Genomic DNA, 15,255 nt, shown 5'->3' with positions numbered 1-15,255 from the left:
GTAAGCAAATAATGTAATCTGAAAACTGCTGCCCTGGTTAAAAAAAACAATACAACTGATCTCAGCAGGTATTGTGTCTGGAATGGAGTGGAATGGAATTTCCTAAGTGACCCCAAACTTTTGACCGGTAGTGTATGTAGATGGACAAACACGTTGAGATACTTAAGCATGTGTGCACATCACACATGGTTTAACCATCGACGAGTACCCCCGTTCGTCAGGCTCTCCTTTACGCTGTGCTTCAACGTGTTGCCCTCCTCCACTCCCTTCACTCTACACTCCCTCTCCATTCCTCTCTCCTTCCTTTCCTCTCCTTCTCCGTCTCTCTGCTGTGTGGGTAATCAGCCCAGTATTAATACCTGCATTCCGACAGCCTACAGGAATGTCCTAACAATGTAGCCTTGTTCAGGTGCAGAGAGAGAAGGACCTCACTGAAAAATACATTCAAAAAGTGCTGCAGTGAGGAGTCCCAGGGCTACAGCATGTACTGTATGAAGTGAGGCACTTTATGATTTGAGATGAACACAGTTGAGTGGTATACACTTGGCTTTCATGCTGCCTCTAACATTTGAGGTCAGTACATAAAGAAAAGCCATACTCATACATCCATAGAGTATATCAGTCAAGTATACCACTTGTGAACTCATAGTCTATAAGCCCAGGATGAACAGGATGCAGCTGAGCTATGCTACTTTACCAGCGAGTGATACTTCAGTATTGCAGTTCATTGACTTTCAATGGTATCATATTGGGATGGTAGATTATTTATTACATTTATTTCACAAAGTGGTCCAAATTCAACAACAATTTTTTTATAATCTATTAATCGTTTTAGTTCATGTGTCTCAATCTTGGTCCATAAGATTTTCATCGCTGTTCAATTAATATTTTGGGGTTTTGGACTGTTGGCCGGACAACAAAAGACATTTGAAAACTTTTTTGAAATTTTATAGCTCAAACAATAAGCAGATTAAATCAATAATGAAAAGAATCATACGTTGCAGCGTAAATCCAATCCAAGCAAACTAAAATTCATTATTTTATACATGACTGGTCATATGTGATATATTTCAATGTGGAAAAATATTCCTATTAATATATTGACATTGATTTCCAGCCATAAGTAGAAGCCAGACATAATGAAAAGCAGTGACATACTGGAGTGCTCCATCATCCTCCCATCCTCCCTCCCGCTGCCTTTCCCCTTTTGTCAGGCCTTATTATTGAACATGTGTCCTCTCTGCCCCTGCCATTAACCAACCCCACCCTCACACATTGCTTTCAATGGACAGGCACACACACACACACTCCCGAAATGCTAATTGACATGTGGAGTCGGTGCATCTTTCATCATTCTCCACGGAGACAAATCTTGAAGTGTGTGTGTGATGTGAGTGGGGAATGGGATCAAAGGGGATCCTCCAAGCTGCCTGTCCAAAACCTCTCAGCCTCTCTCAATAATCCGTGAGGCTGCCAGGAAAGACCAAATCTCTACCGTAGTCACCTCGGTACAGTACAGTTTGTTCAGCGCCGGACTTCTGCTTGATAATCATTCAGTACGAATAATTGTTAACTAAATTTAGTCTCGCTGCTGGAACATGCCTGCCAGGGCAAAATGCAAGATGCTCTCGAGGCAAAACATTGGGGTTATAATTACTTTATCCCTTAATAACAAGAAGCTAAATCAGTTAGGCACTCTGTAAATCTAACATTATCCCCACAATAACTATCCATCACGTTTGTTGTTCTGTACATTGCACAGACATGTAATTGGGAATCATTTAGCCTGATGGAGTCATAACCCAATTGAAAGGCATTGATTTTGGATTAAATATTCATATGGACCGGGAGCAAGCTTGTACTTTTTCCCTGCCATACTGAATCAAAATGAAGCTATGAAACTTCACTTTCCTAGTATTACCGGAAAATGAACACAACTGATGAACAACACAGGAGATCCAGCTTTGAATTTCCCAAATGAAAACAAACAAATTGGGAAAAAATGCACTCATACTGGATCTGCAAAAAGAAACTAACGTGCCTTCCACCACACAGATGCAATTTTATAAATACTGTTACACCAGTGGGAAGTGACTTAGTCTTCTGGCTTGATTATTGTCATTACTGAACTGTCAGTCAAAAAGAAGAAAAAGATTACCTTTCCCTACTGCTCAGAATCACCAGGGATTTGAGACACCCTGCTTCTAGTGGCTCCTTCTGTTCAGGCTATTGTGATGATTAGACAACACATGGTCAGGAGGATGCATGTATTTTGTGTCGGTCGCTGGCAGGGATGAGAGACAGATGACGGATGGAGGGTGAGACAAGTGAGAAGAGGAGTAGAGACAGATTAGCGTGAGCGATGCAGAGAAGAAAAACAGTGATGATTTGAGCTGGGCATAAAGTAGGGTGGGGTAAAGAGATTGACAAGCAAATTCCAGAGAGAAATGTAAGAAAGTAAGAAATAAAGAGACTCAAACTAAAGTTAAGAACAGGATGTGACTTGAGGAGAACATTAATAGTCAGTGCATGGTAACTTTACTCCTCTACTCCTCTTTCAAAGTCAAGTTCACACAGGCAGAGGAGCAAAGGGAACTTTAGTGCTGTGGTCGTTGTTTCAGAGGGGCTCAGGTAAGCGAATCCTCAATAAAACAAAGACGAGTTATGTCCTTAGGCGAGTAAGAAGCCCTGCAAACTGACACTGGATCTGTTTAGTGATGACACTCTGGCCTAACTCTCAGTAATGTGGGGAGACCCCTTTTTCTCACGCAAATAGACATGAAGTCATAGGGAACATCCAACACACAGAACACTGACATAAGATGACAAGTATATTAGGGTGCTGTAATACAAATACCTTCTCACACACAAACACGTTCCCCTCCTCCACCCACTGCTCCTCCTCTTCCTTCCCAGTATGGAGGATTAATGTTCCCACTCCTGTCTCCCGGGTCCCCCTGGCCCAGTTAAAGCAATAAGATCTCATTGTCAAACAGTGACCAGCGTCACCGGAGAGGTTAACCACCGCTGCTTAACCATTAACTAGATTAAAGTCGGGGGGGGTGCGCAGGAATGTTCTCTGACAGATGGCAAGGGGAGATTGGATATGAAAAGTGGTTAAAAAGAGAGAAGACCTACCTTTGTGACAGGGGTTTGAGCAGCTTTTCCGACACAGGTATTTAGTAAACACAGAACATTCTGTAGCCTAGTAAACTTTAAGTCACCTTCTTCTGGTTATCATTATGCGTTACTGATAAGGGAGGAAAAGAATCCCTTGAGGCTCGACCGTCATATTTCTGAAACCACTCAAGACCCAGCAAGAATAACTGGGTCAGAGGTCAGTTCAAATATCTGTCTGCAGGCCTAAAATTGTGCCTCCGTGGCATGGGAACTGTTTCAAATCACGTACAGTAAGTTTTCAAGAAGCATGTCGAATAAATACTCAAATAACAAAAGGACAAACAAGTTAAATTAGGCATGCATTCACAGCAAACATTCTCTCTCCTTTCCCCACAACAGGCCAAGCCAGTAGTGTGGAAAGACGAGGTGATAATGGAACCTGTGTGTGTGTGTGTGTGTCTGTTTGTGTGTGTGTGTATGTGTGTGCGTGTGTGTGTGTGTGCGTGCGTGTGTGTGTGCGTGCGTGTGTGTGTGGAAAGGGGGTGGGGGGGGTGACAGGGCTTCTTTGGTGGGGTGCATTCAACAACTGCTGCTGAGGCAACTGTTGATGTCTGAAAAGCAACAGCTTGCAGGGCTCCCAGAGGACACTCTGCCAGCCAACAATCAGATGGAAGGTTTAGGGTTGGAGGGGCGCAGGGGTTAGGATTTCTTCTCTGCTGCCAGGAAAATGATCTCCTTGGCCACAGATCCATGCTTTTCCACGACATTCCCCATTCCTAATTGGTATCCCTCAATCCTGACATACCCCTCCTGTCTGATCCTCACTGCTGTTATCTCGGCCTGTATAGCTTTTGTTCGTTTTATCCCCCCTTTGCACGCTACGTGATTGATCAAAACAGCTGGACACAAGATGAGTAGACACAGAACATGTAGGCCATCGTATTTCTTTCCTATTTTACGATTTGTACAGCGCGTGGCTAAAAAAGCCCAAGCCAATCCTGCTACTTTGTGTATTCCAACAACAAATGCATATAGAAATAGAGGCTCTTATCCACATCTTGCTACAGCACTCTCCTGCTAAATGGATTGGCAGCACTTAACCTCGCCTCCAGAAAGAGCTTTGTGAATTTTCAATTTTGCTCCATCCCTGAATCCCCCCCACCACCACCACATACAGACAGAGACAAGGACACACATACAGAGACATGTAGCCTCTTTTCAAGGCTGCATTTGAAATTACCCATCATCATCCTCCCTCGAGACAAGAACAAGACTGCACGGTGGCTGCTCAACAGTCAGCTGTAATCATCTCTCGTCCCAACCCTTTCTCTCTGCTTCCTTCCTTCACTCCCTACAACTCCCACTACTGACAAGACAGCATCCTCAAAGCAACAGATGAAAACCAAACAACTTCTAGCCAGCTTCTTTTCCACTGTTGTCTTGTTAATATTCATGACAATGTGTGTATTGTTCACAACAATTTTTCGAAACTTTAAATTGTGATTCAAACACAGACAGAGGCAGAGACAGACCATACTGGAATGTGAACATGCCAAGTGGAGGAGGACGGCCATTCTTATTTTAAAATCATCAATAGTTGCCATAACTCTGCTGAGGAACGTCTCTAGGAATGGGGCGTAAAAGCAATCTTCCTGATGCTATGCAGGGTTATTAGCTGTGAACCACGCACAAAAGCACAGTGGTCTACATAGTCAAAGACAACATGGTAAATCACAGCAAGCAAACACAGCAAGCAAACACAAGTGGACATGACAAAAACAAAAAACAAAAAAGTGTCATTGTAAAAGGACAAAAAAGAGACATGGTGGTGTAAAAGAGAGACAACCCAAGACAAAGCAACAGGCAGACAAACATAAAAAGAGATGGGAACATAGACAAAGCTAATCTGGAGGAATACATCTTTTGTTTATGTATGAGTTTCTGTGGAAGTTCCTGTGTGTAATCACAGCTTTGGCTGCAGCTCTTTTGATGCCTTCGTGGGGATATGAGGATGAAAAAGCAAAGGGGATCAACTTCTCCGTCTCCGCTGTGAACCACATCATTCTTGCTAACTGACTTCCAACAAGGATTAACCACGTGCATGCAACCTACCATCTGCTGATGCCCAGTTGCCTGTCTGTGATGATTGCCAGCTCACCAGCCAACATCAGTGTGCTATTAAACTGCTGTAATTGACTTTAATGTGTCATTCACTGCAAATAATAAACACTAGTGTGAAAAACACACTAAAATCCCCCTTTTAGAGCTCAGTGATTCCTAAACGGACTTTCTAACACAAGCAAACCACAACATGCCCTTTATTTTAACTGACTAATGTTTAACTGGTGTCCCCTGGTTGTTTGGCTGAGTGAAACCCAGTCAAACCACAAGAATGCTCCCTGGCTGTAAACAGACTCCAGCTTTGCACCTATAACACGACCTCCTGATGGTGAGATAGATGCCGCATTGTGGCTTCTTGTTTGTACGTGGATTACTGCCGGCAACTTGTGGTGAGAGGGGGTTTAAAGGCCAGAAAGGAAGCCCTTGTGCATAGAATTTGAAGTGATGACAAACAAACACACACATTACAGAGCGAGCTCCAACGTGTCCACAGGTATGCGACTCATTCCATCTCAGTGTCTCTGTCACAAACATTTTCACAAACACACGGAGGGGAATGAATCACCTCAATAATTATAGCCCCACCATTCCAAGGCCTGCTCCCCCAACGGCCGAAATGAAAAGGGGGCAAACATGGAGTTGCTCTCCAGAAGCAGCCACTATCAATCTGTCACTCACGATGAGCTAAGGTTTCCAGTGTTGTGTAACACCAGAATGCAGCAGGGGCTCTACGTGTATGTGCTTCCATTTACATGTTATATGTTAATTTGTGGTTGTGAGTGTAGCCTTCCTGGTCAGTGAATGTATACTGCCTGTGCCTACCTGTTAGTATTTTTCCATTCACAGATTCAAGAATGAACACGTGTTTGCTTGCAAAAGACTAAAACCAAGTGCCCCAGGACGGCTGTAAAAGAGGTCCCCTGCCTTTTATCTCCTTGTGGCTAAACAGCTCTTTTTCTGGCCTAATACCATAATAATTACACACGTCTCCAGGGGTGCACTTTTGATGCTGTGCTGGCAGGGGGGACAGAAATTAAAAGTGAGGAAATGACTGTGGGACTTAAGGCGGCGATAGACAAAGAGGCTGACGCTGCGTGTTAGACTTTAACACCTTGAACTCAGCTGATGCTTGTCACTGCGATTCTTTCCGCCGGTTCCTGACCACTTTGGAGTCTCTACAGTTTAGCTCAAACTCATCTGACATTTGACTCTCCTTTTGTCTCTTTACCTTAATGTCACTTTGTTCTTTTTACCCTCCAAAACGCGCAACATTTAGGTTAAGGGGGAAACAAAGGCAGAGTAAATGTGAGGTTATTGCTTCTATGAAATACTCCCCAAAAAAACCTGGTTGTATATGACTTACCTTATGTAACTTTGTATTTTGTAACCCACCTTATAAGTGTACAGTGTCAGAATGTATTTTTGTCAACATCTGCTTAGAAATAGTAGTTCTAACTTGGAGAGCGTGCTGTCACAAACTTTAGACACCTCAAATTCAGTTATATTTTAGCATGTATCCACTGTTGATGCCTTTGCTGTGACGGAAAAGGCAATGGCATGTCAGGAGCGCAGAAGAGGAGCCATTTACCAACATGTCCGGGTGAGCGGGTCAAAGGGTCAGAGGTGGTCCTTGGCATGCTGAGCACCTTGGGGCGCCCCGGGCTGTCATGCAGCACATATCCATGTGTCACAAATACATAAATACAGGCATACATGCTTAGAAATATGTGGCCGCGTTGGCTCGATGGGTGGAGCAGGCGCACATATACTGAGAGGTTTATGCCTCGACGCAGAGGTCTAGGGTTCGAATCTGACCTGTGACTATTTCCTGCATGTCTTCCCCCTCTCTGTCCCCTTTCTCACCTAGCTGTCCTATCAAATAAAGGTGGAAAAGGCCCAAAAAATGATCTTAAAAAAAAGAAGAAGAAATATTTCATCACACTTAAAGGAGACAACACACACCTCGGGTGTTGCGTGTCCTGTGGTTCTATTTAGTGCACTTCTATGCTCAGAACTGACATAGTTGTAAGTTGCCAGTGTGCGACCAGTAATTGTGAGAATGTGGGTCTGTGTGACAGAATCCCAGTGAGACCCAACAAGAGCTGCTATTATTAGACACAACTATGCTGAGAGAGAGAGAGAGAGGGGGGAGAAAGAGAGAGAGAGACTCTCTCTTAGAATAAATCAACATTTGTAGCACTAAAGTGAAATAATGACTTTCCTTCCCTCAAACTTCAGATCACCTAGACCTGAGCCTTTAAATCAATGCAGCACAGCTGTACAGAGGGATTTGTGATCTACGCTGCGTCCATCAATTACAGGGCACTTTTTAGTTGGCACCTGTTAAAAGGCTCCATGAAGGACAGACAGCAAAGCACAACAACCGTCTCTGGAAGGAAGGTGGGGGGGCTAAACCAGGTAAACTTGGAGGTGGATGCTGATATATAGAATACTACGTTTGAATAAAATGAAAATAAATTGCTGACAAAAAAACATGCAGTGAGTACAGGGAGAGATTTGTCCCCGCTAGAAACACAGAGAGAGGGGAGCCCCCCAGCACTTCAGCTCCGCCCTTTAGCTCATCCTGCTTCAAACCACCAGGCAAGGAATGAGAAAGAACCTTTACAAAATGCCCATTAAGCAATATAGCAAATTTGATCTTGGCACACACACTGTCTCATTGGACCCGCTGAAGGTTGTGACATAGCACTATATATTTCAAAGTCAAATACTTGAAAAACACAAATATAAACATCAAACAAGCAAGCTGTTTTACATTTTAGATAGTATTATAAAAAGTTGATATTATGGTGACACTAAAAGCAGTTTTAAAACACCATGAAGTACAGTCAGGGGTGTCGGACTGGGGGTGGAAATGGGACTGCGTACCCAGGGCCATCATGTGAGGAAGGCCCAAAAAGATGCTAGGATGAATAGCAGTGGATGCTACACCCCTGAGTACAGTAGAACCATAAGGCGCTGTAAATCCTTATGGGACAGGGAGGGAGGGAGAGCAAGGGAGATAAATCATCATGGCTAATGTAAAACCAGGTCAATAATAAAACTCCTTAAATGGATAAAAACTTGGTTTTGGTCAGTAATCAAAAACTTTTCTTTGATTTAGATCATATAATGCCGAAGTCACGTTGAATTTAAATTGGCTTAGTGTCTCTGGCAGGCTGCACCCAGGGGTGCTGAGGGTGAGGCGCGTTGCCAGCAAAGGAAACGCAAATCCCGTAGATCAGACATCAAAGCGCTGGAAACTGCAGCCAGACATAGCAGCATGGATGAGACGGGCAAAAATGGTCTTCAAAATAAAAGCTCAACATCTCTCACATTATTTTCTCCAACAAGTTTTTTTTTTTTTTTTTTAGATGTAGGCATATCAGTAAATGTATACGCCTACACTTCATCTACACATGACCATTATGATTTTTCAATCTGTGTTTTATTTTGACAGTTGTGGCTGCATTGTAAGAGGTAGGCTGGTATTAGGCTATATTGGATTGGCAGCGGGGTCCAGAGGAAATAACGGTGTGCCGCAGTCCCGTGCGCTAACAAGTGCACTCAAGTGTGGAGCTGAGACTTAGCCACCAATAACCCTTAAAACATCCCATCAGTGTATAACCCGTACGTCGGGGCTGCGCAACCTGACTGCTACTGCCGAGTGTGTGTGTGTGTGTGTGTTTGTTTTTTTTAAACCAGTTTACCAGGACTAGACTATTGTTAAAACAAACGGACTTGTTCGATACATGTCGATTTCGAGATAAATCCGGTTTTCCACCTGCTATAGGCGTGTTGTGGCTACTATGCGCAGCCGGTAGCCTAACAGGTCGCTCAACATCAGCCGACAATAAAGAACAAACATGAAGTAAGCTACAAAGTGTTGAAGTAGAACAACTTAGTAAGCCGCGTCTGACCGCGGCGTGTAGCTACAGACAGGTCTGCCGTGACCTGTAAGCAGCGGACCTCCTAACTCGGAAGATCTCGAACGAGTAAAGTATAAATGTGCAGCCTAAAGCTATGAAAAACTAACCAGCGCCGTGTCCAACGCATTATAAAGTTACTTAGACAGGGTATGTAATTAAAAAAAAAAATAAATGTAGCGGAAAGTATCGAAGAGTCTTACCTTGAAATGCCCAGAGCAGCAAGGTGCACAAGAGCGACGCGCGTCCAAATGTTATGCCGTCCATGGCCGCTTTTCTAACTTTTTCAAGGAAAAGTATTCACTTTGTTTTTGGCTGAAGAGTGTGGAAATCTGGCAGCAGCGAGTCTTCTTTCTTCTTCCAATGCTCCAAAGCTTTCTGGACTTCTCGCCCTCTCTCTCTCTCTCTCTCTCTCTCTCTCTCTCTCTGCAAAAGGAGTGCCTCTCTCCCTCACTCACACACAGAGAAATCTGATGCTGATGGCAGTCTTCTTGGTTGATATATTTGCACAAAAGGTGACCCACACCCCTCCCAATACAACCCCCCTCCTCCCCCTCTCTCTCTCTCTCTCTCTCTCTCTCTCTCTCTCTCTCACCACCTCACTTGCTGTGAAAAGACCTGCTTGACTAATCGCGTAGGTCCACTTGGGGCCCGCAGGATTTCTTTAAAGCAAGTTAAAAGTGATTTTATCACGAGGCTCCCTCATTGAAACACCAAAAACGTACCGTTCATACAAAATAACTCAAGTTTTATCAGGATGATTCAACAAAATGGCTGAAGAACTGTAGAATACATGTATACGCTCACATTAAACTTAACATAGTAGCCTAGCTATATGTTTGTCCCTATTAGCCCAACAGTTATTTTTGGGTTAGTTATTAACATGGCACATTTTACCACTTTTACATTTATTTTATTGCTTGTAAATTATGGAGGTAATGGCACAGTGTAAAAAAAACTACCCATATTAACCCTAATAAAATAGGCTGAAGAACAATGAACTGTTGGAAATTGTAAAAGGCATCATTTTGCAATTGTAGACAAGGGAAATTAATTTCATCAACTATAGCTAAAGGCTGGAGAATGAATCTGGCAGGTTACTGATCATCATTCAGAGGTTTTGTATCGCACAAAAAAAAAAAAAAGAATAGTTTAAAACAAAACTAAATGTCCTGCCCTGGTTAGACCTTTAGCATTGTATTTGTCTCATTTTCAAAAGGCTGGAGGCCATTTCTTGGGAGTAGGCTATACTGTCTCGCGTTGACAGACCATACCATTCATTCCTAGACATGTAATCCCTTCACAATCAGTTTGGGTATTTACAGGGTAGGGTACTGGGTATTTGGTATTTATAGTTCAGATATACAATTATCATGAGAGGCTAAGTGGCTTATTCACAATGTTATAATACCAGTCTGAGTGCTTGGAGTGGCTATTGTGTGATCTATGAAGTTGAATTAGGCCAAATCCCATAAACTAGCAGTTAAAAAGCATAAATAGATGTCAATCCCCTATAAAATGGCTTAATGGAACTACTGCCCATCTAAGTGCACAATACTTAGTTTCTTTCTTTTGGAGACTGGCAGACTGTGGAGCAGCACTCAACAATCGGCACACCCTGCAGGTAATAATAGTCACTTGCAGAGCAGTTGCATTCAAAGACACACATTCCAAACATAGTTGGTCCAAAACAGCTGGTTAATATTTTCTCAGGCCGTACAAGGAGGAGAGGCGATACTTGCTGCACTGCACCATACACACAGAACACTGACAGTTGAGCTGCCTGGAATATACACACACTCACAGTCGTTCCACACATGAAGGAGACATTGGTAGGAGTTTGCATACGCTACTGAGAGTTTGAGGGGGCAGAGGCAGCTAGTTTAGCCTCACGTCATTTCTTTCTCTGAATCTCTCCTTCTCTCTGTCTATTCCCGGCGATGACAGCAGGAGAAGAAAAAAAACCTTCCCACTGACTATCTCACATCAATAGAGCCACTCATCCCTGATATCGACCAAGTCATAATCATCTCTCCATGCTGTGGAGACATAAGATCCACTAACAAGTCTTCTGTCCTGTGGTGAAGGATTTAGCGCTGCGTAACCCTCACACTGCCTTACATCAGACCTGTATCATGCCGCATAGCTGTAGCTAATGCTGATGTGGCCGAGTGCATGGGCGTTCTTACGTAAGGTCTTTTAGTCATACAGTACAGTAGCAGTGGCTGTGATTTACTGTATTGGCTCATTACCTAATGGGGCTGCAGGGGAGGAGAGACGGATGAGGATGGAAGAGGACAAAGAAGAACACAGAAAATGATAATAAAAATAACAGGAAAGGAGAATTGAAGGGAATATATGAAGAAATTGAAAGGAAAGGGATTAATATAGTAGGGGAAGAGAGCCAGGACTGGGTGACAACTAAAGAGGAAGAAAGAATGAAGATGCTTGGAGACATTTCTTGACATAAATTCCAAAATATTTGCTGAAGTCAGTCTTGGAGACCAAAGACTGCTTATTGACTTAGAGTTCAGATTGTTTACAACAGGTAGAGCACAGGTGGGCTTGACCATCATGAGGAGGTAGCGCTGTACCCGATTTGTAAAAGTGGTGTCAGACAAGAGTAGTTTCTAAATGACAGGCTTATCATCCTTCTTCAGACCGACTGGGTCTTAACATGATCCTCTGAGTGCAGAGTACTGTTTAAATGCTATTATTTCAGAATCATGTGCCACGTGCTTGGCATCAGGATTATATGTCTTCAGTTGTAGGCTCACTTTGTGTAAACATAAGTAATCATACCGTTATTATCCTAGGCATATTATGCACCTAGTATGTTAGTATATGAACACCAACAAGCCATGCTTTCTCAATAAAAAGGCGCCTTAAATGAATGAAGGCTTTATTTTGAACGTGTAAAAATTGCTTAATTTCTAGTCTTTATAAGAACCAGACTATAGCCGTTTACCTTTAAATGTTGCCCATAGTAGCTGAAAGAGTTCACTCATCCATCAACCCATTTATCCAGATCATTGGGGTCCAGATCGCAATTGGAGCAGATTAAGAAAGGTAGCCCACATGTCTGTAGACCCAGCAAATGCCAGAGAAGCAATGCTGATCACCAAATAGGACACTCTCCACTCCTGAGCTGGAGATTTTTTTCTTTCTTTTAACAACAGAACTAGTGCTAAGACACAACCTTGGCAGATCTCCGTGACCATTGAGGGTGCCCTTGACTATTTGGACACAACTCTTACTCTGGTTATATCATCAGGACCACATGGCTCGTATCAACGGTCCTGTCGCCTGACTCTCCATGTTCCCACAATTCTCCACCACAAGAAACCCAGAGGGACACTCATTCCTTCTCCAAGTCTACAAAACACATGTAGACTGGATGGTTGAACTCCTATGAACCATCAAAGCTGGTCCACTCTTCCATAACCAGGGTGGACATTGTTCCTCCTCAATCTGAAGTTTGACAATCAGCTGGATGCCCCTAACCAGTTCCCTGGTACTATAAGCTTTCCTGGGGAAGTTGAGCAGTGAGATACCCTGATAGGCCTAATTAATACCCACTTTCACAGCCCTCATAGCCAGCAAGTGTCAACTGGACAACTAAGCCTGATATATACTTCATAGAAGCAAAGAAAAGCATACAAATCCTTTTAGCCAGGTGCGATCATAGTGTAGCGTGTGTGGAGGGAGCGTGCCTATGTCCCCACAGCCCTATGTTCCCATATTTCTAAGAATAATTTTTTTCACTGAAGATTAGGCCCTATGTTGCAACATTTCTCCAATTGTTTTCAAAATTAGGCCATATGACATGTAAACAGACTTTGATGTGTTAAATCATGGCGTCTCCTTTAAGGGATACAATTCATCCCCAGGGGGACATAATGGTCTGTGCCAAATTTCATGGCAATCCATGCCTCAACAGCTATTACATAGCTCGACCAAGGACGAGAGGCGAACTGACCAACAGACTAAAAGATAGACATTATCTTTCATTGCATCTCAAACAACTCCATGATTGCTAAAATTATATAAAGGTCATAAAATGCAAACAAAACGTGCTAGCATCAAATCTGCTAGCACTGAAACCATTCAGCTTTTTTTGGACTTATGAAATGTATTATTTTCTTGGACTTGAAAAATCAAATTATGCAGTTGTGTGACTCGTTAGGCGAATTGTCACACCTTGCAAAAAAAAATAAGACAGCCCACTTTATAGTCTCTTGTTTTATGTGACTTACCACCCCCACCCCATGTCAAAATGTAGGCTACCTGGCAGGGAGAATATTTGACACGTCAGCCCAAAGCAAGGGGATAAAGAGAGAAACAGAGACATGGAGGCACTACAAAGGGAACAGGGATGTGTAATGAAAGAATAATGAAGAGAACAGATTAGAAGTGGAGGAGGGGAGAACTTTAATTCCAAAGTCAGGGGATGGGTAACACATAGCCTCGGGGAATAACAGCAAAGTATAAGCGGGGGGAAAAAAGAGTGGGTGAGATAGAAAGTGAAGGTAGCTGTAATCTTGCATGAAGTCTCATGTGAAGAATGAAGGAAATATGTGCCGAAACATCCTTCACATCCCCCCCCTATGATGCTTTGATCTATCCCTTTGTTTCACTTTTTCAGTCTCTCTTTCTCTCTGTCCACTCTAATCTCTCCATATATCTTTATTACCCCCACCTTCCCACTCCCCTCCAGGCTCTCATTCGCTCTCCTTCTCTTTCTTGGCCTCTTTCCTCTTGGCCGGGCTACAGACGATCACACAGCTGTTTTCCGGACAATGATACATAGTGGAGCGCGAGTCACAGTGCAGGATTTGTGCAGTGATGTAGCTATTCTCTGTGAAGTCAACATACTGTGTTATGCGGATAGCTTACATTTTCTGTCGATATTGGCTCAGATGATCAATAGTCACTCAAATGAACTAGTTATTATGATTCATCCTAACATCACTATCTGTTTTCTATCCCATTGGTTTTGCCTGCCCTAGGTGTAACAGATTGGATCACTCACTGGGCACAATTGTTGGTACAAAGCATTGTGCTCTCCAGGCAGCGTGCATTTCTTGTGTTGGTTATAACAGGATCAAATGAGCTGCTGCTCTTTGTTTATGCCCCCTGAAGAGTTTCACTGGGACCATATATTTTAATGTGTGCTTGTGTCTATCACAGTGGATTTTGCCTGACTGGGTGCCAGGCACAATACCACCCACTCTCACAGTAACTCTGTAAGAGAGGGAAATCTGTCATGCTCACTATAGACAGGGCCAAGCTACAGGAAATGGTGCTTAACAATATGGGAGTCACATACCAGCCTCTGTACTTATGGAGCGGGTCACATCATAAAGGTCATCTGGGCGGTCAACTGCTGGCTGCACACTTTACAGGAACTGGGTCAACAGGAAACAACTTCACTTTTTTTTGTTTTGTGTTGTGGGTTTGAGCTCGTTGTCTTAAACTGACAAGGAGAGAGAGGCGGATTGTAGTGATAATGTAATCTGAAGTCAAATCGCTGCTCTATTGACAATGAATAGTGAAACCATTCCTACAACACTATGACAAAAGCCATGATTAAACTGGGATATGGGGACGTTGTCTGATTTGCAGCAGTAAGCCCTGCATTGCAATAAAACTCATGTAGCCTAATATCTCAGACAAAAATTGTCTGATCCCCTCAAGTCACTCACTAATTCATTGTCATAGAGCTATTCTCAAGGCTCGTAGAGTATCATTTTCAGCACGGAACAAATTATACGTTTTATAATATATAATTTGTTCCATTCAAATTGGTTCTGTATTATTTGCACGCCAAGGCTCATGAGGAAAATGGCTATAATCCACTAAAAATCACCTTTGTTGTCTTGCTTTTCTTCAAAGACTAACGCGGTGTTTGTTTTATTCCTACAAATCTCTATTTTTTTTTCAACATCAGTTTGCCATCTATTTAAATACACTATGAAAATCAATTTGTTATAATATTTTACAGGTAGGTAACCAAGACAAGGAAATCTATCTACTTACACTATTGGTCACAGTTAACTTATCATTGCGTGGTAATGGAGTTGAAAAT

At 42.8% G+C, this 15,255-nt stretch overlaps 1 protein-coding gene across 2 annotated transcripts in view; it reads right to left on the bottom strand.

Annotated features, from left to right (window-relative positions):
* The window catches only part of bcam (basal cell adhesion molecule (Lutheran blood group)), a 54,034-nt gene extending 44,445 nt beyond the window's left edge, over positions 1 to 9,589 (bottom strand). For both annotated transcript variants that reach the window (XM_028581103.1, XM_028581104.1), the window contains exon 1: positions 9,371 to 9,589. In XM_028581103.1, the coding sequence (XP_028436904.1) occupies positions 9,371 to 9,434 (64 nt within the window). In that variant the 5' untranslated portion in view covers positions 9,435 to 9,589. The remainder of the gene's footprint in view (positions 1 to 9,370) is intronic.
* Positions 9,590 to 15,255: the final 5,666 nt, after the last annotated feature.

The sequence above is a fragment of the Perca flavescens genome, chromosome 6 (assembly GCF_004354835.1).
Source record: "Perca flavescens isolate YP-PL-M2 chromosome 6, PFLA_1.0, whole genome shotgun sequence".
Classification (NCBI taxonomy): Eukaryota; Metazoa; Chordata; class Actinopteri; order Perciformes; family Percidae; genus Perca; species Perca flavescens.
Note: the sequence above shows the minus strand (reverse complement) of the source record. Positions and strands in the feature narration are given on the sequence as shown.